The sequence below is a fragment of the Amphiprion ocellaris genome, chromosome 4 (genome assembly GCF_022539595.1).
Source record: "Amphiprion ocellaris isolate individual 3 ecotype Okinawa chromosome 4, ASM2253959v1, whole genome shotgun sequence".
Taxonomy (NCBI): Eukaryota; Metazoa; Chordata; class Actinopteri; family Pomacentridae; genus Amphiprion; species Amphiprion ocellaris.
The window spans coordinates 1,727,880-1,751,567 of NC_072769.1; the positions used below are offsets into that span (position 1 = coordinate 1,727,880).

The window sequence follows — 23,688 nt, forward strand, 5'->3', positions numbered from 1 at the left end:
GGCAAACAGAAGTCATTTCACTAAAATCCAGACATAGTGGCACTAAAGTTTAAAGTTAAAGGAACACCAAAGTCAACATTTCATGGGGATCCATCCACTAGATCCCTTAAAATGTGATATTTTATTCCAAAACAAAAGACAAAAAAAGACTTCATAATTTAATCAGGAGAAATTATTTATTGAAATTTTAATAAAAGCTTCATCAGCAAAACAACATGAGTGCCTAATATGAAATATTTACAAAAGGCATTCTATGAAAAAGAACATCTTAAGTCATACTGTATTCTCATATTTACAGTGGAAGATCCTGCACAATACTGAATGACACTGAAAGGAAGCAGAGCTCACATTTAGATCATTGTTACGACTGCTGGGATTCAACACTTTCAAGGCAAAAAACTGAGAGTTACTATCTGAGGTGAGATACACATCTTATCAGTCGCAGCTTTTACAAAGCTCTTTCAGTGATGGGCAATAATTTATCAAAAGCCTCAGAAACAGCAGACTTGGCTTTTCATGCTCTGTGATTTAAAGAAAAAACACTTTCTCCATAAATTCTAAGCAGCTTTGCGCAGACATAAAAAAAAATTAGCGGTTTTCTCAGTCATGCATGGCTACAGTCTTGAGTTGATGTTTCCTCATTAAAATCTGCAGAGTGTAATACAACAAAGAGGCTTTGAGCTGAGGAAAAGCCATAACGACACACTATGAGCAGTCGTATCTGTGAGGATGGAGAAAGATATTGATCTAGTTGCACTTTTTGTTGACTGAATGCCCTTTAACAGAATAAATCTGCAGAACAGAGAACATTCAGCAACTACCAGACTGAGTTTTTTACAATTTAAATGTAGCATTGTTCAATCTGGCTGATTCGCTGAGACATAAAATACTGAAAATGCACCTGTATAACTGGTAAACATGTTCAATAGGCATAAAAAACAGTGAAGACTATCAGGTGCTGCATTTAAAAAAACATTCAGATGTGTTTCAATTGCTGATTGTTTTACTATAAATACAAAAATAATGTTTTTAAGTGTCCTTTAGGTGTTGTGGTGTTGTTTTCTGACCATCACATGAACTCCTATGGTCACAAATGTTGCTGGATTGTTGTCGAAAGGTCAGAAGATCTGAGCTGGTGATAGAGCATTGTTGACTGTGGGTCCTTTATAGAGAGCATCCTTTAACCTGCAGATATGGAATCAGAGGAGAGAGAGGTGATAATGTCAAAGTCAGAGGTCAGTTAAGTGGTAAAACTGGTCATTTATGGTTCAGGTTAACCAATCAAACTAAAAGACAAGTATGCTATGTAAACTGTGATCGAAAGGGGTTGAAATACAACTTCATTAAACTAAATACACTGCCCGTCCAAAAAAAAGTTACACACTCTAATATTTCATTGGACCACCTTTAGCTCTGAGAACAACACACATTTGCCGTGGCATCGTTTTGATGAGCTTCTGCAATGTCACAGCATTTATTTCTGTCCAGAGTTGCATTAATTTTCTACCAAGATCTTATATTGATGATGGAAGAGTCGGACCGCTGCACAAAGTCTTCTCCAGAACATCCCAAAGATTCTGAATGGGGCTGAGGTCTGGACTCTGTGGAGGACAATCCATGTGTGAAAATGACGCCTCTTGCTCCCTGATCCACTCATTCTGAATGTGAGCCCCATGAATCCTGGCATCGTCATCTTGGAACATGTCCGTGCCATCAGAAAAGAAAAATTTCATTGATGGAAAGACCTGGTCATTCAGTATCTTCAGGTATCAGCTGACCTCATTGTTTGGGAACATAATGTTGCTGAATCTGACCAACCCCAGATCATAACTCTAACCCCCACAGGCTGGTAGGAACTAGACATGATGAGGACATCACTTCATCCACCTCTCTTCTTACTCTGATGCCCCCATCACTTTGGAACAGGGTAAATCTGGACTCATCAGATCACATGACCTTCAATCTTTATGCTCCATAGCAAAGTGAAGTCTTTTTTTCTGATTAACCTCGTTGATCAGTGGTTTTCTTAGATCTACTCAGCTGTTTAGTCCTAATCCTTTGACTTCCCTTCGCATTGTTCGAGTGAAAATGTTATTACTTTCACTAATAAACATACCCACGAGTTCACCTGTTAATTTCCTACAATCATCTAAGAGTTTGTTCTTACCACATTTCTTCCTCAAAGATGATGGTTCACCACTATCCTTCAGGCTTTAATAATACATTGGATGGTTCTTAACTTGATTTTAGTAGTTTCAGAAATCTCCTTGGTGATTTTCTTTGCTTGATGCAGGCCAATAATTTGACCCTTCTGAGACAGATTAACATCCTCTCCATGACCACAGGATATGTCTTCCAACATGGTTGTTTAAGAAATGAGCATCAGCTAGAGTTAAATAAGTTGTTGCAGCTGAAACATATCCATCACTGCAGTAATTACCCAATGGAAGGCTTTTACCTATTTGCTTAGTTGAATCCAAGTGGAGATTTTTTTTTTTGGACAGACAGTATATATTCCTGTTTTCTTTATCCAGTGAAGGCCTGCCGCTCACATCTACTGACATCACTGTACAGTCTATTGGTAGCCTGATACTGTCGTCATCAACACATGTTAACAACACCCTACGTGTTGTTAACACGGCGTCAGGACAGAATCAGCAGAGACATACCAAACTCAATCTACACTTTGACCTCCAGTCCCAGTAAGCTGAGCTGAAATACACAGCACACAAACCAAACTACACACAAAGCATACACAAACATTTGTTAATAAGCTCTAATTGTTATTCATTCAAACACTTCCAGGTGTCCATATGACTGACAGAAATTTCTCCTGCTTTCCTGTAGACATGAAGCATTTTTCTGTGTGTTACTGTTAAGGTGGTAAATGCTTAACAGCAGTTTATTTATTATTTTTTAATGGTTATGTGCACATAAAACTCACAGCGACAAACCCACAGAAAGTGATCATCTAAACTCTGCCTTATTCCTCGTAGTTTTGAATTTGCAGTCCACAAATGTGCTAATTTGTTTCGCTCTCACCACTTTTGTCAGCTTTGTTTCGAGCTGCAGCTGCAAACTGAATGCAGCCTTCCCAGCATCAACATGCAGACGGACAATGTTAACAACTAGCTGGTGGATGTAATGGAGCATTTAGCAGCAAAAAGGGGAAATTTTCCCTCAGGAGTTGGCATGGACTGTGCCAGCTGAAAGGAGAGTGAATATTGGATCTGCATTCATCAGGTGGACAGAAACATGGCTCCAGATGAAACTCTCTGTCTGCTGAATGTGTAAATAACTATCTTAAAACATTCCTCGCAGCAGCTTAAGAAATAAGACCATGTCAGAATTAATTAATGCAGCATTCAGTTAATAATCATACATTTTTTCCCCTCTAACAAACTCAGTTTAGAAAGGAAGCAGAAGCATTTTTTTCTTTTGAGAGTCACTTCTTTCCCATGCAAAAAGATTGGTATGTTTCAAAATCATGCGCCTCGGCTACAGAGGAATTTCACAGGTCTGACAAACACAGCACAGCTGCTTCTGTAGATGGCATCACATTGTGCAACTGCAGCAGCAGTAACATCACATTTACTTCTGTTTTGACATCTCTTGTGTAACCTGCTGTGTACCGAGTGCCTCCCTGTTAAATGAAAGCAGTCTCCAGCCCTTTGCAGCGCTTCGATAATAAAACCCTGAGAAAAAGCGGTGTGTAAATGATGTTGGTCAACAGTCAGTGGATTGGACCTTGACCTCGCCTTTCCAGTAAAGGAGACTATTGCAGGGTTAAGTTGCATCACACTTCCATGCATGCCTGCTGTAATCACTAACAGATGTTTGGAGTGTTTGTGCTGTCAAACAGTACCATGTGTAATTATGAAAGGGTCACAGATCATCAGGCGATCCTGAAACCAGCTGGTTCATCACAACAAACAAAAGCTGGCACAAAAAAAAGGGGAAACTGTTTGAAATGATGGCTTATTACCCAAATCAGCTGCTGATCTGTGTTGTGTTGGCATTATTGTGCAACAACCTGCGTGTGATTTGTTAGTTGTAAGACTTGTTGTGTACACCAATAATTATTCAGGTGTTTTTCTTTGACTAAGGGTGCACTCCTGCAGGGACATGTCACTAGAAGTTCTTTGCTTAACAGATAAGTTCTCATGCTGTGACACAGATACTGTTCAGTCGCCAGCATTGACAAACAAGCTCTGAGGGCTCACAGAAAAGTAACAAACAAAGGGCATGTTGAAAACAGGTGAAAACTGTGTCTACTCATGCATTTAAATGTGCATTTATGTATTAAAACCAGATTTTAGATGTTTAAATTAAAACAAATCACACATCTTCAGTTGTATTATAAATAAAAGTCATAGAAATTAGTTTAAGGTGATGAAAATGTGTGTGAGTATTCATAAACTGGACAGTACACTCACGGAAAATGCAGTTATGTTTGTTTAGCGTCCTCTGCAGCTCCACCTGCAGCAAACAGGCCAGTGGACAAAGACATGAGATTACTTCTATGTTCACTAAACCTTCACTACTGTAATCTGCACAGTTATGTTTCACAAGCAAAAATTCACAAAAATGACTGCTGTAAATAGTACTTACAGCTATAACATTAAAAAAAATGACTGGTGTAAGTCGATAAAAGAGACAGACACATTAGCTGCTGTTTATGTCTTACAGAGCAACAGTGACATCTGCTGGACTAACTTTAATATGTTACTGTGGGAAAAATTCCCATAAAAATCTAATTCAACTGTCAGTTTACTAGGTACAGTACACCTGAATGAAAATATCTCCGCCAAATACAGCAGAGCAGCAATGATTTCCACCTCCGTGAAGCACAAACTGTCTTTGAGATACAATATTTTGTGGGCTGTTGTGTTAGACTACTAAAGGTTTAGCCAGGTTTCTAGTGCACTAGTAACTGTGTGTATTTTATTTTTGTAGGCATGTTTCCCAATATTCTTTCATATTTTCTGTATTTAAAAGGCTTTCCCCTGTTTTTGTTTTTACTTGTTTTTTTTTTTTTTTATTGGTCATAGAAACCTGGGCTGCACAGTGGCGTAGTGGTTAGCACTTTCACCTTGCAGCTAGAAGATACCTGGTTCGCGTCCCGGCTTTCCTGGGATCTTTCTGCATGGAGTTTGCATGTTCTCCCTGTGGATGCGTGGGTTTTCTCCGGGTACTCCGGCTTCCTCCCACAGTCCAAAAACATGCTGAGGTTAATTGATCATTCTAAATTGCCCGTAGGTGTGAATGTGAGAGTGATTGTTTGTCTCTGTATGTAGCCCTGTGACAGACTGGTGACCTGTCTAGGGTGTCCCCTGCCTTCACCTGAGTCAGCTGGGATAGGCTCCAGCCCCCCCATGACGCTAGTGAGGATTAAGCGGTGTATAGATAATGGATGGATGGATGGATAGAAACCTACCGTCTTTTTTCATCCATTGGTCCAACTCTTCCATTTCCAGCTCCAGCACAGACGGCACGTCTTCTTCAAACATCGGCCTGGAGGATACAAACGAGCCCAAAAGTCACGTCAGCAAACTACGTTAAATGTTTATGATCTTGTTTTCATTCTGTTGCAGTTACTCATCAGTGGTGGAAAAAGTATTCAGGTCCTTTACTTAAGTAAATGTATCATGCAAAACTACTACATTGCAAGTTAAACTCCTGCAAGAAAAATACTACTCTGGTAAAAGTACATGTACAAGTATTGAGCAAAATGCAGTTAAAGGACAAAAGTATTGGTTTGGTCCCTGAATGATTTATTTTGACGTCATTAGATTATTAATAGTGAATCATCAGTGTGTCAGCAGCATGTTAGTGTTGTAACTACGGCAGGTGGAGCTACAGTTTTATGCACAAAGACAGCAGAAAAAACCTGAGGCATCATCAGATGATTAATGAGAGAGGAAAGAGGAAAAACAAACACATCTGAAGTGTAAATCAGTTGTCAGTTTGGGACTTTTTATTGTAATAAAATAACTGAAAAGTCTAAAGGTAAAAAAAACACTAATTTGTGGAGCTCGTAATATACTTCTGAAGTGTAACCCCAACTACACATTGCTTTTTGTTAGATGTGTAAAGCCCAAAAAAGTTGTAAATCACAGGTTTAAACTTCTAACAACATGTTGTATTTCAAAAGCTTCTTATATCCTCCGTTGTATAGAATCTTGCTCTTAAAAGTAACTAAAGTGGAGTGGAAAGTATTACATTTTAATATAAAATAGGCTATTGTATTTTATTAGAAAGTGGAGTAGAAAGTATTATATTTTTTATGAAGTATTATATTTTATGATAGAGTATTATATTCCATATGAAGTGGAGTAGAAAGCACTATATTTTATTCTTAACTACATTTGATGATAAAGTGAAGTACAAGTATTCTGTTTTATTATGAAGTATATTCTATTATAAACTGGAGTAGAGAATATTATATTTTATTATCAACTATATATTAATTAAAAGTGGAGTATAAAATTTTCTATTTTTTCATGTGTATGTTTTACAAAGTGAAGGACAAAGTATTATATCTTATTATAAGCTATATTTTCTTAAAAAGTGGAGCAGAAAGTATTATATTTTTCTCTAAAAAATAAAGTAAAAGTACATCAAAATTAAGTGCAGTTCTTGCGTACTCAGGCTAGTTATAATGAATACATGCATCCACCATTTTGTAAATACTGTTGGACATATTTTATCTTCTGCTATTTTTAGGTAGCTGGTTTGTTGATTTGTTACTGCTAATTACTACTAAGCTAGCAGTTAGCTGATATGTTGCTAACTGCTGGCTAACTTACTAGTGAGCTAACACTAACAGTTATTCATTTATTTCATTTTCACTCTTTTCCCTTTTATTCTTGGAGATTCAGTGTTTAAGTTTTCTTGATTAATTAGTGTTCTGTACTTAATATGGTGACTTAATGTTATTCTAAGCTTTGTTTTTTTTCCTGTTGTTTATTCTTCATCTTGGCAAGAAAGAAAGTATATTAACATTAATGTTAATTGGCAATTTCATGAGGTCTCCTTGTTACTGTGTGAGTTAATTTTTATAGTGCTTTAGATCCAACTCTTGTTTAATGGTATCTCATCTTCTCTGGTGTGTAACTCCAGTCACTAATATTTGTTATTTTTGTCCTTTTATCAACTGCTGTTTTCATTGCCTCTTCCAGCAAAAACCTCAATCTCAAGCTAATGCTGATGCCTTTAGCCTTTAATGGAATTGTGCTGAGCTTAGCTGAGTATGTGCGCTGAACAAAAAATTTAAATGTAGTCTAATTCCATCCTTTGTAACATGGGAGAATGCTCAGTTGTTAACACACTGCATTTCAACAACAGAATGGACGTCATGCAACCACTAAGTTTGACTGCAGTGGAAAAACATGATTAAGACTCGAGTCAGAGATTAGAAACTGCAAGTCAGAAATGAGTCACACATCTGCGACACATAGAATTAATAAGGTTATCGATGGCGCTTGCGGATTGTTGTGTAACTCATTCTGAAGAACTTATTGTCAAAATTTTGGCGGACATTTTGGGCACCATGTTTATCCTCTCGGACATAGTCTGAATGATAGTAATGATATAATAAAGACTAAAATCTCATGAATGTAAAGCAACTCTAAACACAAGATGAGCTCAAACAGAACAAAACTAAGATGAACAAACATTTTTAACACAGAGATGTTTTCTGTAGCTGTGTGTTTTCATGCTGTTGCTGCCACACCCATAAATAACAAGTTGTGGACATTCAAGTTCCTGTCTCATCTTCCAGAAGCCTGTTCTCATCTTTCTCATGTCATCTATGGCATTGTGTCATTTGAATAAAATTGCATTTTAAGGTGGTAGCGTGTCTGTATTTGGCCGCTTTATCTGATCATTGTCCTTTGAAGCCACACCTGGCTGGCGTAGAAATGAACTTAATGGTTGAGAATTAGTCACCAGTTGGACATCTTAACCCTCCTGTTATGTTGTGGTTCAAATTGACCCGTTTTCAAGTAAAGAAAAAAAATCACCCCTAAAGTAGTTAAAAATATTTTTTCAGAATGAACATCTAAAATGAAAATGGTTCATTTCACATATCTGCAAAACTACCTTGAACGAAAGATGTGTCTTGTGTTCAATTCAAAACATTATTCCAGAAAAAGACAAAAATTCTAAATGTAAAATAAAGTTTAAAATCAATCAATGTCATGCAAAACTATTGTATTTCATATGTATGTCATTCCAATGCATATTAAAAAAAAGCTTTAACATGTTTTTTAATGAAAAACAAGTGGATTCTCCTTATTGAACTATGATCTCTGGGAGAAAAAGAATATTATTGCACTAAATATTGATAGAAATGGTTCGTAATGGAGTTAGTGATGAGATATAAACAATGTTTATTGGGATTTTTTGGTTTCTGCCTTTTTTGGGCAATTAAACATGCTCTGGGAAGATCATTGCTGTTCCTGACAGACCTAACAGGAGGGTTAAAAGATTTTTGTGCACAAGTGACAAAATTGAACCCTTTTCTACAGAGATTCGTTAGCTTTATATTTCCGAGTCAGAAAAGAAGATAAATTGTAATTCTGCACTTTTGTTCAATAAAGTGAACATGAGTAATGCCTGAGGTGTGGCTTCTGCTTTCAGTAGCAGAGACAATATGGATGAAAAACATATGACAACACAACACCAGACAGAAACAGGAAATTGCACACTGAGAATAAACTCTTACAAAACACCGGGCAAGAAGATAACACATATCTCTTCCACATGATTGACAACAGTTCTTCAAAAACAGATAAATGATCAGAACTTACATTGGCACCTTCTCTGTGCTGGATCCATCCAAATATGGATCTTCTTTACTGAGCTCTGTGAGGAGAGAACAGGTGGATGTTATATTTAAAATGATGTGTTTAATATAAATGCAGTAGCTTAAAACATCCAGAAGTTAAATATGTTGAGCTGTAATGTAGATATTAAGAACAGACAGGGATGAAGAGTTGATTGCTGACTTTTTAAAAATATTGATTACATATATTAGAAGGCTGATGTCCAGCTTAAAACTTAAGCTGCTCTGTATTACAAAATACAACATAAAATGCATTTAAGCCACACATAGATCTGTAATATTATCAATCAAAAACTCATTTGACATTTTTATGGCTTAGCAGGACATTTGACGTAATGCAGAAAAAGTTATAAATGCTGTTTTCAATACTTTCAACACTCAAAAACCACAGTATGTACAGAGTTAGATGGGGAAATAGCTGTTTTTTGTGAGATGTGTTTCCTCTTGTGATTGGCATACCTTGATTTCTCGCTTTTTTATTCCACCTGCGGTTAATGAAAATACCACAAACTATCATGCCAATGATTAGGACCACCAGCACCACAGGAATCAAGATGATGATGGGACTCAAACCCTCTTCCTTCTGTGATACAGAGGTTCCGTCTGTGGCATTGGAGTACTCTGTAGGTGCTGGTGAAACGTCTGTGGAAGCAGATAACCTGGTCAGTCTTTGACTCAAATAGGTTCCAATGAGTGTTGGTGCTTGTACACCAATCAGCCACAACATTATGACCACTAACAGGTGAAGTGAATAACAGACCATATTGGTACTAGGTGGTGTTCTGCCAGAAAACCTTGGATTTTGACGTCCATGTTGATGAGACTTAAACACCAAAATAAACATTGTCCCAGAACAAACACACTCCTTCATGCAAAAGGCAATCCTGAATGTCATGGGTCTACCCCCACAGGAAAATGCACCTCCACCACATCACAAAAACATCTTGAGGAATATGACAATCATGCAAGATGTTGATTTGACCTCCAAACTTCCTAGAGAATTCCCAGAGGTTCCACTGCCAGCATCCTGGTCCAGACCCCATAGGACACCCTGACAGGTCCTCTGGTCCAGGCCCAATGGTTCAGAACATTTTTGATGACGTAACACACAAGAAAAGCACTCGAAGAGTAAAGTACTCCGCTAGGGCTGTGCATTCCCCCATAAGGCATTGTCAGAAATGCAGCATTTGTTTATTAGTTATTGATGGTCAGAAACAACGGCAACATAGAATGTTTAATGTAGACGTACCCACAAACAAAATGACCTTGCACTGAGCACAGGCGTGTTATGCATGTGTACGTTATGTACGGATACCGAATTGCATGACCTAAATATGTAGCGGGCAGCGGGAATTGGTGGGACTCAGAAACACCTCCACAGTCTAAACAATTGCTTCTTGTATCATTTTTGACGGATAAGTACAGATAAGTCCGCGGTGGTCGATTTGTAGCAGGATCACAATAATGTGATCGTCAGCAAGCAGCTGACGTAGTGTTCACTTGTTGTCATGCCACTGTCTTGCAATGATACAGAAATCTTTAACAAATCCATGGATCCAGACTATAAGCTGCATCACTGCCAAAGTCTAATCACTTGGTCCTTGTGTCATTTCTGACCTTCCCTGAAAATTTCATCCAAATCCCTAAGTCCGCTTTTGAGTAATGTTACTAACAGACAAACAGACGGACAGATTGACAAACGTATGCTGAGGCTCCGCCACTTTGGCGGAGTAAATATTAGGCAGGTGGTCATAATGTTATGCTTGATCAGAGTATAATTCTTCATTTCTGTCTTTTAACAGATGAGGAAGATTACATTTCATTTTTGTTTCATTTAGCCCAATGATTACAACAAGTAGAAAGGTGTTTATTTATACATTTACAGTAATCTAGACACATTTCTGTACTGGCCTGTTGGTCTGACATACCAATGTCTGTTTCATCTGTTTCGATGGGACTGTGTCCTGAGCTGTGGTCTTCTGTGTTCTCGTCAGCTGCAAACAACAAAAAATCATGAGGTGTTTATTTTTTTTTTCATTAATCGGAATGTTTTCGCTTCACTATATGATGTCAGAAAGGGACTGAAGAAGTTGTGGCCTTACCTGGGTCTGAATCAGCGATTTCTGTGAGTGAGGGGGTTGTTGCTGAAATCACACAGTTGGGAACAACAGATTGACAATCACAGCGAGTAATACGAGTGACTTATGACTTGTCAGCTCATAATACATGGCCAAAGGTATGTGGACACCCAATCACATTACAGCCTAATGTGGTTTTCGAACATCTCATTCCAATAGCAAGAATATATAAACTGTTGCTATTATGCTAATATATGACAGAAGTGCTTTTCCTACCAGATCATTTACTTGTGTAAAAATGTTTGTACATTATACTATAAAACATTAATTACAAGTAGATGTACAAAATGTACTATAGAAATCAAAAGTGGGAGTCTTTCTGCAGGAACTTTGTCTATTTGACATTATTAGATATGTGTGCAAGAAGACTTTTATTGTTGTCACTCCTCAATGTTGAGCCAGTCTCTACTGTCCAGTGAACTAACTGGGGTCACAAGACACATCTGAGGGGTTATGAGATAATTTAAAGAAGAATAAAATAACCTCAAGGCCATTTCCCTCGTGTTATCTAAATTGTGTTTCTATAGATTCCTTTGTTCTGGAGACAAATCTAAAATTCTTTTTGGTTATAATAAAATGGGTTTTTATGAAAAGGGTAGAAATGAGTTTTAAAAAATCTGCACATTTGAGCAAAACTGATTTTTTTGAGGATCACAAAAAGTAAAATGAAGGTATAATATTTATAGATGCAGTTAATGTTGAGTGAAAGAGCATTCCAGATTAAAATCTCTGACTTATTACTTACTCACTTTTAAATCTCACATAGTTTACGTTAAGTCAAAATTGTCAGAATTGAAGCACATTTGTTACTATTCCTTGGGTTTATTGTTCTTATAGATTCTTCCGCACCTAACTCCCCCCGCAGCTTTGAGAAAATCCATACAAATCATATATCAAAATGTGCGGTTCGACTGGGAATAATGTCCTGTGGCTTGTGGTAGCAATTTGTCGTATAGTTTTTATGAAATTCTGTAAAAACTGCAATAAAAATCCCCTCTGAAATGAATGGGAAGTTGGTGGGACAACTGTCAGCCATCTTTGGAACCCTGTAGTTCTGGAAGATTTTACAGTAAAAACTTCATTCCAAGTTTAAATTGGTCATATGGCTTTGAAAATTGTTTGTCTAAATCTGAGTTTTGATATCTTTAACGGTTTTTACGCAAATCCAGAATGTTCTTTCAGTTAGAGTGGTTGATGTCACTACTATTTACACTCACACTAACTGTCTGGGCCTCAGTAAATACTACCTAAATATGCATTATGTATTTATTTATTATGCAGTAAAAAATTGACAAATTTTGTTGCAAATCGCAATGACAATGAAGATATTTTATTTTATTCTATTCTTTTGAAAAGGCGGGGATCACCACAACAGCCAGTGACTGGCAGGCGATTGATACTGGACCAAGAAGGAAGGACTACAAACATGGCCGCCTCCATCAAAAATGTATAATATTGTAGTGGATCTATCAGCAGAACATATCTAACACAACTAATGATATTAAGAAAACCTTAAAACATATTCTAACACGTCCCAGACTGATATCTATTAGTACCCATTCATATTGGGTTATTGGGTTAAATGTTGTAGTTTTTACTCTATGTAGCAGTATTTAATTACTGTATAGGAAGCAGCACATTAAGGATGACTTAAACATAGTCTGATGTCTACGACACACGAAAAGCCATCCTATATAGCTAGATTAGCTACATTTCCCTGTGTCCTTGTTGTCTCAAACAAAGGAAAATAAGACAAAAACTACAAAGTAAATGAAAGAAATGGTCCAAACAGATTACCTTTAGTCAATCTTTGCGACTAAATGCATAATTTTTAAAATCTGAGACACTTTCTAAGCCTTTCTTAGGTGTTGTGACAGAATATTGTAAACAGGATGTCACAGTTGTCTTGGTCTATTTGCATGTCATGCATTGTAATGCTGTTTTGGAATCTGTTTCAATCTCACCCAAAAACGCAACATGGAGACAAAATGTTTTCTTAATTGGATCTAAGGGGTCTGTGGACTAACTCATAAAAACAATTAAACATGAATACACACCAGTCCATATACTTTTGACAACAGAGTGAATTGTTATTTCTGGAATGTGTTTTATTTCTCAAGTCTCACCTGGGATTTCTGTAGCGACGTAATCTGCTGGTTCAGTGTTTGGCACCTCTTCTTCTTCTTCTTCTGCCCAAGTTTCAGGGTCTGTGCCGTCATCTTCATGGCAAAGCGCTGCAGTTCAACAGCTCTCATTACTTTGTGTCATATCATGGGACAACAGAGTGAAACTTCAAGGGGAAATTTTTGCAGGGCTCATACTAAGAGTGAAACAGACGTGCCAATGATGGTTTCACGTGGACGGTTTCAAAAACAACATCAGCATCGGCGCCCCAATACTGAGTCAGATCACACAGGAACTGAGGACTTCCATGTTTAAGATTTCATTAACGGTTGCAACAAAAATCAGAACTGTTGCAAAACTCCTGTACCGGACAGAGGAGGTGGAGATGTAGCAATTTGTTCCCAGCAGAACTTTGTCAGTTTGTGATTGTCAGTGAATGTTTCTCTTGCTTGACAAAAAGTCAAGATTTCACACAAAACAGAAAACCTTTTTGACTTTGAAATATGGTAATATCTACCTGTGACGTTTGCTTAGGGCAGTCTGAGCATTTAAAAGCTGAAAAAACAGATTTCTTTGACATGCAGGAGGGATTACGTTCCTAAACATGGCCTAGTTTTAACCAAAAGTGGATTAAAGTTACTGAAACCAAAATGTAACTGAGATTTAAACACTCCTTCAGGAAAACAATTACGACTGTTTCTAGTGTTTTTCAATCATCTATAAAAGTAGCAAAAGTTCTTAAAATGTCTTAGTATCTGAAATAAATGAGCTTTACTCTCAATCAAGCTGTTACAAAGTTAGAAAAAGTAGACTGAAGAACAAAGGCGAGAGCAGGGAGGCGACAGGAGAGTGCAGAGAGCGTGTTTGGCCTGAATTCAGTGAGTAGAGAAGCTGAAGTTTCAGTCATACCTGTGCCAGTCAGAGAGGTCAGCAGCAGCAGCAGCAGCAGCAGCAGCAGCAGAGGGGTCTTCAGCCGGGGGCCTCTCATTTTAACGCCATTGTGTGCCCGCTTCCTTCTGTACTGTCACAGCATCACACTTCCTGATCTGACTTAACATGTTAACTGGAAGGAAAGGAGGGGGGGACGGGACACTCTCTCTCTCTCTCACAAACACACCCTCAGACTCAGGCAGATAACTCACTGGGATGTGATGCAATCAGCTGTGTGCTTGTAGCCACAAGTCTGACGGCTGCTCAGCTGCAGCACAATCACATTCCTGCTGGTTAGGTATGCAGCCGTACAGAGCGAGGGGGAAGCGGAACAAACTTTGAGCAAGCAAAAAAAAAAACACTCAGTGGGTGGCAGTTGGTCGGGTATCTCTTGAGAAGACATGTCACATGAATGCCACAGAAAGCAACCTGCTGCAGAGCTCTAAATCTGCTGCGTTCTGCCTGTTGATCTGTCTGTCAATACGAGCTCCAACAGGATCCTAAGTCATTAGTTGTGGTAGAATACAGATCATGCATCTGAGGGTCATGCCGTTATGATTATCTATGGGCTGAGAGGGGCAGCTGGCCTGCTTTCAAAAGACTGCAGTTTTTGTCTTCGTCTAGAGATGTAATGTGTTTCAACATGATGTCTGTGGTTTGTAGTTGCTATCTACTGTGTCTGTTATCAGAGCATCAACAATGGCTCAGAAAAATTTAGACTGCAGTATTTCTCATGAATACTGGGGAGTTTTACCAGTCTAAAGGAAGCTGGGCAATATTTTATGACTCATAGATGAGAAGTATGATTAAAGTAACCCAGGACTGAACAGTAGAACCTGACTACGTCTAAAACAAGTGCCCTGCTAGCAGATCTGTAAGCTTATATTTCAGTATTCTGGGCCAAATGCACCTTTAGAATGACAATGCTAACATGCAGGTGTAGCTTTTACTATGTTCACTGTCTTGGTATAGTGAGTTAGCATGCTAACATTTGTAAATAGAATTAAAATCAGCTTTATTAGCCAAGTATGAGTGCACATACGAGGAATCTGACTCTCAAAGTGCTTACACGGAAAAGCATAAATGCATTTAAACAAGGGTCAAAGAAAGACAGAAAAAAATGTCTTTGACTATTATGGGTAAATATAGATAAAAGAAAGCATGTTTAAAAGTAGATCAAAAGTTTAGTAGAAACTGCGGATGAGTTATTAGCAACAAATTCAGGTTATTAATACCTTATATATGCTGCATACAGGTTATTTTTACCCCTCTTGGAAGTTTTCAATATTCAATCATGGTCTATTCAAATTGGCCTCACTGACAAAAAATAAAGACTCTTTCATGTCAAAGTGAATTTAGTTGACTGTTGAAAAGTGTTAAAGGGGGAAAACTCTACAGGTGATTGTACAATAAAGTCGGGGGCAACATTAATGGCATGAAAATAATAACGAATATATAATATGTAGTACATACACTACCAATCAAAAGTTTGGACACACCTTCTCATTGAAGGCTTTTTACCCCACCAAGGCATGCAGTGGAGTTATGTGACAATCGGCGTATCTGTTATTCCGTCTGTGTGCAACATTATTCAAAAATAGATCAATGGATTTGGACGAAGTTTTCAGGGAAGGACAGAAATGACACAAAGACCACTTCATTAGATTTTGGCAGTGATGTGGCTTATAGTTTTGATCCATGGATTTGTTCAATATTTCTGTATCATTGCAAGAAAGCAGCACAGCGTCACTGTAACTATGACAACAAGTGAACGCTATGTCAGCTGCCTGCTACGATCACAATTGCGATCCTACTACAAATCAGCTGCTGCGGACTTATCTGGGCATATCCATTGCAAATGATACAAGGAACAATTGATTCAATTGTGGAGATTTTTCCCATCAGTTCCTGCTGATTGCTATATATTCAAGTCATGCGATTCAGTATCCATGCATAACGTACACATGCATAACACACACCTGTGCTCAGGTCAAGGTCATTTTGTTTGAGGGTACATCTATATTAAATGGACACATTCTATGTTGGTGTGATTTCTGATCATCAATAACTGATAAGCAATGCTGCATTTCTACGAAAAAAAATGTTGCATTTCTGACAATGTCATATGGGGGAATGAACAGCCTTGGTGGAGTACTGCGCTCTCTGAGTGCTTTTCTTGTGATTTATTTGCATTATTTTCTACATTGTAGACTAATACTGAACATTAACACTTTTTTAATTACAACATAATTCCATATGTTTTCTTTTGTAGTTTTGATGTCTTCAGTATTAATCCACAATCTAGAAAATAATTAAATAAAAACCATTGAAGGAGAAGGTCTGTCCAGACTCTTGACTGGTAGTGTACATTAGTTCAGCGTGAAGGAGTTAAAGTTAAGAGTTGCAGATGATGTTCAGTTAATTAATTAGCAAAAAATACAACTGTTAGTTTGAAAGGTATCTGCTTACAAGTCAATTTATTAGACAAATTAGAATGTTGTGACCTTAGGTTAAACCATTCAAGGAGCTACAGAGTTATTGGACTGATTATTATTAAGATTTATGTACATATACAAATGTGACAAAGTTATCAAAAGTATTTCTCTTTTCATCTCTATTACATAAACTTCTAAATACAGCAAAACAACCATCAAAAGCTTGCATAACATGTATTTTTAGGAGGAAATAAATATAAAGAGGATGATCTCATTTTGTGACAGCAAATAAAATGATGACATTCATGAGAAAAGACTTAAGACTCTTTGTACTGAGAAAACCAAAGCTAAATTACATTTTTCTGAAGAGTCAGCTGTTTAATAATATTTGTGTGTGAGGGAGGATCCAGCTTGTAATGTGAGATGTTCGTATCTGTAGCTGCTCACTCTGCATCTAAACATTTTATTCATCTACTGAGTCACATGATCAGAGTTGGTCTGTAAAACATGTAAATCTGTTCAGATGATGTGCGTTTGATTTAATGCTGTGGGCTTGATGGGTGCTTTTGTGACAAGTAGTTTACTTATTTTTTAGAATATTTATCTGTACTTTTCTTGAGTATTTCCATTTTATGCTACTTAGTTCTCCATTACATTTATTTCTCAGTAAGTCATTTTCACAGTTCCCATGAACTAAACTGAGCTCTTAAAACACTAGACAGAGATTAAATTAGGGGATTTTTGAGATTCATTACAAAGGAACTGTGCTGGTTGATGCCACTCGTCATGTTTCAGATGTCTGTTATCAGTTCCCCGTAAAAGATAATTCAAAATGTCATCGAAATGTCTTGCATAGCTTTAAGTATACATTTCAACCTTGGTTGTTTATCAGATTTTGGCTCCAAATGGTCCATTTATACAGCATTTCAACAGAAATACAAAACAAAAACAACAACAAAACAACAATTAGAAAAAATCCCAAAACGAGACAAGGGAAAAGTGGAGCAGAACTTAAATATTTTTTTTCCTTCTTTCATCTCCCATTAATCATTAATCATCTCATGACCAGATTTAACTAGTTTAAGCTTGGAAAGCCTGGACACACACACACACACACACACACACACACACACACACACACACACACACACACACACACACACACACACACAGACAGACAGACAGACAGACAGACAGACAGACAGACAGACAGACAGACAGAGGGGCGGATCTACTGGGGTGGCATAGGGTGGCAACTGCCACTCCTAGAAGATGCCTTGCCACCCCAGCTGCCACCCCAGTTCTGAATGATCTAATTCAAAAATATTTATATGAAAGGTCGTGGCCGGCCGTAAAGAGCGAAAGTCCAGGAAAGACGAATAACGAGTGAAACTCCGATGTCCGATTGCTTTCGAATGCACCATGTAGACATAATGTACTGTACAGTCTATGCCAGGGCTATTCAATTAAAAATTCACTGGGGCCGGATTTTCAGACTAAGAACATGAGCTGGGCCGGATGTTTTTAGCAGAAACTGAGCAAAGTTAATCATTTAAAATAAACACAAACAGATAACAAAGACACTGGATGTTTATAAACGTATTGCCACATCCAAAAGGACATAAACATAATAGAAGAGCAGTACTTAAACTAAACCTGTGCTGAAATACTGCTTCTTTAAATTTTACATTTCAAACACACAACTTCAGCACGTTTTGATAGGTAAATATAAGCACAGGTTAAGGTGCATATGAACATAAAAACTAAGTGCAGATTAGAAACACCATCTTTTGTTTTGGTCACATCTCAAAGTGCATTGAAAAGTAACTTGGTTAACAGTAACTTTTCAGAACTTGAGACATTTTTCTTCTTTTGAAATAATAAAAAACAGAGTTTGTCCCTGTCCATATTTGGTCTCATCTGAGACAGTCACATCTTCAGTGCATATAATCAAAAAAATAAACAGTAGGCACAGTGATAGTTACTATCCCTTTGGAACGAAATAAAGCTGACATCAAAGTGCATAATAAAGTGCAACTAAGTGAAATAACTGTCAAAACTAAATGTCTTTCTTAAATATTAAACTTATAATAAGTGAACAGAAAATAGTCACATAAATACATAAAACTACCTTTAGTGTCTGCTACAGCACGCTGCTTTGTTGCACTTACCATGTCTCGAAGACATCTGTGGCGAGAATGTTGGACGTGTCAGACCTGTTTGATAGCAGATGCCACACTCGTCTTAACTTTATCGTCCGTTAAAACTTCATCCACGACAGCCAACATGCAGTTCTTCACAGTTTCTGAGCCTGTGAACGGCCTCTTTTTCGTGGCCCTTTCCTGAGCTGTGCAGGTCCGCTTCATTGTAGTACAGCTCCGGTTGTAAGATGCAGTCAAACTTTGAATTATAGCCGCTCTCTCATGACATCCCTCGGGAAAGTTTGTCCGAAACGCGGCATGTTTTTCCAACGTGGTGTCTTCGGACATTATAATCTTTCAGCGCTGCAAAGCACTCGTTGCAGAGTAAACGCATTGGTTTGGCGTTCGGACTTGGTGGTAAATAAATAAATACTTGTCAGTCCACGCAGGATTAAACCGACGGTTTTCCTCGCCGATTTGTCGTTTCAGGATAGAAAAAGACATGATGCTATTTTCACCTGTATAGAACTGCTAATGTTAACTTTTCAAACGTGTCTCCTCAACGCAAGGCATTGTGGGTTAGTTGCTAGGTTACGGCAAGTGTTGCATTCAATGTTCGCAATAATGTTGGAATTTTTGTAAGAACTTGTCGTCTCGAGGGTTGCTTTCGTGCCGCATGTGGCCCGCGGGCCGCTAATTGAATAGGCCTGCTTTAGATGGTTGGAAAGGGGTCATTGGGGGGTGGGCCAGTTGTGAGGGGCCCGCGGGCCGGATGTGGCCCGCGGGCCGCCAATTGAATAGGCCCAGTCTATGCTGCTGCAGATACGAGGCGACACGACCCCCCTGAGGGGGCTGCTCTTAGGCTGGAATATACTTTCCGTAAGGCTGGAATATACTTTCCGTAAGGCTGGAATATACTTTCCGTAAGGCTGGAATATACTTTCCGCACGAACGAGCCGCGCGGAAATCAGCCGCACGGAAATCCGTGCGAGAGAACGTATACTCCGTGCGCGTCTGCTCCAAAACTGCAGGGGGCAGTGCATCTCAAACACACTTCTACCTGGTCTACTCTAGCAATAAACTAGAGAAGAAGAAGTCTGCTTCCAAACTGCAGGGGGCAGTGTAGCTCAAACACACGTCTACCTGGTCTACTCTAGTAATAAACTAGAGAAGAAGAAGTCTGCTTCCAAACTGCAGGGGGCAGTGTAGCTCAAACACACGTCTACCTGGGCTACTCTGGCACTGAACTAGAGAAGAAGAAGTTTGCCATGGTTTACACCACTTACAACACGGCATTGTACCGAATAAAAGCATTTCAGCAGTTAGTTTTATTTCACACCATGAATACTTCATAACCTGGTTACCACGGTGATCTCTGTGTGATGAATCGTATAAGTGCACGTATTTCTAGACTTCAGCTACGAGTAGGTCCTGGCCCTCCGCCATGTTTTTCCGTGCGGCTCCGTCCGCGTTGGTTAGAAAAATGTGGAGGTGCGCGGAGCGGAAATTTTCCGCACGGAAAGGCCGCTGGAGGGGGCGTGGGTGCGAAAATGACGTAATTTTTCCGCACGGACCTCGCGGCCGCGATAAGCATAAAACAAGCTTAGACTACATGCTAATATAACTGTTCACAATGTATTAAATGCTAATAGTGTCTAAATTCACATAAAGTGTTTGCTTGTGAGACGAGCTACGGTTTCCAGTGAGTCTGGGCCTTGCTAATTTTTACTTCTGTAGCTAGCTAATGTTAGAGAACAGCCACAGAAGGATGGTGGGGGGTCGTCTGTGGAAGTTTTTCTTTTGTTGATAATTACAACCTGTGGTTCTGACAACAGACTGTAAGTCAAAAGAAATCACACATTCACTAAGACTTTACATGACATTAAAGTGTAAATAAACCTCCAGTCACACCAGGTTTTCATGCACTGTTTGAAAACTACATCCTGCTTGTTTAATTGTGGTTTTTTATTATTATTATTTTGATGTCAAGGTCATAATAACACCAACATTGATGTGTTTCATCATAGTACAGTCATATCATTTAGTTTATGGCTGAAAAAAGTTTACATGTTAAGTATCTCTTTAATGGTTTAAATTGTACACATCAGATTGTATCATAGTTAATAATGAAGACTATCAAAGGAAAAACATAGTTCAGTCAGTGTGACTGTTGTAGGAGACAGTAAAGAATGAAGAGGAAGGGAACCACCAGCAGCTTTTTCCAGCCTAAAAGAAGAGAGGAGGAAGAACATCCCAGAGAGGAGATGGAGGAGGAAGAGTTCAGAGAAAGAAATGAAGGCATGCAGAGCTCAGACAGAGAAAGGTAAATCAGAGACTATCTCTGGTCCAGCTGGTCCACATGCTATGAATATTGCTTTAGGATAATATATCTGAGTAAGAGGTACACCTGTCATAATAATTACCTTTTTGGACAAATTATTATCTGATGTAGTTCATCTTTTAATTTTAACATAATTAGTAGATCCTTGACTCCTAAGAATATCCAAATATTGGAATTAAAGAATTATTGTAAGAAATGTCTCAAATAAATAGCATCAAAAATAAAGCCACAAATCTAAGACAATAAATAAAATGATCTGGATTCTGACTCTGTTCTAGATGAACTGATAATGTAATCATTGTTTCAGGCTGAACATAAGCAGAGATCACACAAATGCAGATTTCCCAAAACAGTGCATAAGAGAGACATTGTCTAGTCTTAATCTAATTTGTTGCTAAATTTAAGAAACATTTTTAACATATCATCGCATTTGGTTTCTTCAAAGTGTATAAGGCTGACTTTATTTCAGTTTAAATCTTTTCCCCTTTCTGCTAGACATATCAAATCACATACTGTGATTGACAGCTAATAAGAACAACTCATGTTTAGGATTGGCTGACAAATACAAATGATATTTACTTATTTAACATACTTATTTCAGCAGTATTTGTGTCAATTTGATAACACCTGCTGGTTTTTTATTTATTCATATATATATATATATATATATATATATATATATATATATATATATATATATATATATATATATATATATATATATATATATATATATATATATATATATATATATATATATATATATATGCCCCCCCTAAAATGTATCTCCCACCCCTTTACCACCCTATTAATTTTTCTCTAGAGCCACCCCTGGATAGATAGATAGATATTTTATTATCCCTTATTAATCCCACGAGGGGAAATTCTGATTTTCGCATCTCTCCCCAACTGGGGGAGTCAGAGCGATGGGTCAGCCGCAGTACAGCGCCCCCTGGAGCAGGAAGGGTTAAGGGCCCTGCTCAAGCTCAAGGGCCCAACAGTGGCCACCTCGGGGTTGATCAGTAGTCCAGAGACTTAACCGTTGCGCCACCACTGCCCATAGATAGATAGATTAGATAGATAGATAGATAGATAGATAGATAGATAGATAGATAGATAGATAGATAGATAGATAGATAGATAGATAGATAGATAGATAGATAGATAGATAGATAGATAGATAGATAGATAGATAGATAGATAGATAGATAGATAGATAGATAGATAGATAGATAGATAGATAGATAGATAGATAGATAGATGCAAATTGTGCTGGTTGAAGAAATAGCAATGATGCTAGTATTTCCAGAAATGTACAAAAAATGTTAGTATTTACAATAAGGTGCACATTGGTGGCATTTACAATAAAACAGAATATTCTAAGATTACAGAATACAATAAGATACAGTTTTATACAGTACAAATAATGCACAATAGAGGCTTCAGAGACGCTTCAGCTGCTTTTAAAATGCTGGCATGCCAGAGGCCTGTTCCCCTGTCTCATATCTGGGCTTTGGAACACATAAACCAGTGAAGCCTGCAGTGCAGGAGGAGCCTGACTGGTCTCAACTGGTCCCACTGAAGCCGTTTCAACTGGACTGATGAGGATCTTTATCTCACTGCACCCGTGGACACGGTCATCTATCAATAAACTGTGTTCTGTTTCCACACACCAAGTAATGAGTGTTTGAAAATGAAAGGATTCAGGGTATTTGTTCATTGTAAATAAAACCACAGACATGTCAGTAATTGTTTTTTAATTTAAAAACACTGACGTAAAAACTGTCCCGTGTTCATTTTCATTTTCAAATAAATCATAGCTCTGTTAACACCAAGAAGGGCTTTAATGTTTTCAGTGTTTCAGGACACCTTGAAAAAAAACCTCTGTGTGACATTGTTTTTTGGCAAATAGTTTGCATCATCTTTAATTATTTACTCACTTTTTAAAAAAATGTGTCATGTTGAATGTATAGTATAGTATAGTATAGTATAGTATAGTATAGTATAGTATAGTATAGTATAGTATAGTATAGTATAGTATAGTATAGTATAGTATAGTATAGTACAGTACAGTACAGTATAGTATAGTATAGTATAGTATAGTATAGTACAGTATAGTATAGTATAGTATAAACTGGTGTAAAACACATCCCTTAAGGACAATGTCTATTTCAGTATTAAATTTAAATATTTCCAATGTCAATATAATCAGTACACAAGAAAGAAAAACAAATTTAGAGAGTAATGAAATCATAACACATTACTACGTTGTCATAAAGCAATATATATATATATATATATATATATATATATATATATATATATATATATATATATATATATATATATATATAAATCCTAAAATTAGGTACATTTTCAATTTTTGGTGTTGTTCTTGTGGCATAACAAGTCCTACAGTTACATATATCATAAAAAATAATATTATTTAGTTTTTTGTTATCTATGTTGCTCCATAGACATTTTGTTGCTTAAAAAATTTATTAAAAGATCACAGAGATAGAAATTTACAGCTTTACAATTTTACACCTTCATCCAACTTATTTCACTGAGTTTTCAAAATAAACACACGCTTCTTTCTTGGCGTCTAAAATAATTTTCGTTGCCTCTACAAGCGCAACAACATCCAACTTTAATTACCAACGTCACTTATTTTAAAGTAAAAGTTTTGCTTTTTCATTTCACGTCCAGTTTGTGACACATCAAGCTCGGA

At 37.5% G+C, this 23,688-nt stretch overlaps 1 protein-coding gene across 2 annotated transcripts; it reads right to left on the reverse strand.

The window, feature by feature from the left end:
• Nucleotides 1-154: 154 nt before the first annotated feature.
• tmem154 (transmembrane protein 154) lies at nucleotides 155-17,529 on the reverse strand. 2 transcript variants are annotated; one of them, XM_023291924.3, is made up of 9 exons: nucleotides 14,020-17,528; nucleotides 13,113-13,220; nucleotides 10,951-10,992; nucleotides 10,777-10,842; nucleotides 9,308-9,490; nucleotides 8,814-8,868; nucleotides 5,438-5,514; nucleotides 4,437-4,479; nucleotides 155-1,185 (listed from the first exon to the last, which is right to left on the reverse strand). In XM_023291924.3, the coding sequence occupies exons 1-8, from the start codon at nucleotides 14,096-14,098 to the stop codon at nucleotides 4,448-4,450; spliced, it is 642 nt and encodes a 213-aa protein (XP_023147692.2). In that variant the 5' UTR covers nucleotides 14,099-17,528; the 3' UTR covers nucleotides 155-1,185; nucleotides 4,437-4,447. The 2 variants fall into 2 exon arrangements, with proteins under 2 accessions (XP_023147692.2, XP_023147693.2); XM_023291925.3 differs by lacking the exon at nucleotides 4,437-4,479 and having other exon boundaries at nucleotides 14,020-17,529.
• Between the last annotated feature and the right edge of the window lie 6,159 nt (nucleotides 17,530-23,688).

Coding starts and splice junctions, on each gene's coding strand:
- tmem154 (XM_023291924.3), bottom strand. CDS start 14,098: ATGAGAGGCCCCCGGCTGAAGACCCCTCTGCTGCTGCTGCTGCTGCTG. Junction 13,221..14,019: donor GACCTCTCTGACTGGCACAG/GTATGACTGAAA, acceptor GTTGAACTGCAG/CGCTTTGCCATGAAGATGAC. Junction 10,993..13,112: donor CGTCGCTACAGAAATCCCAG/GTGAGACTTGAG, acceptor GTGTGATTTCAG/CAACAACCCCCTCACTCACA.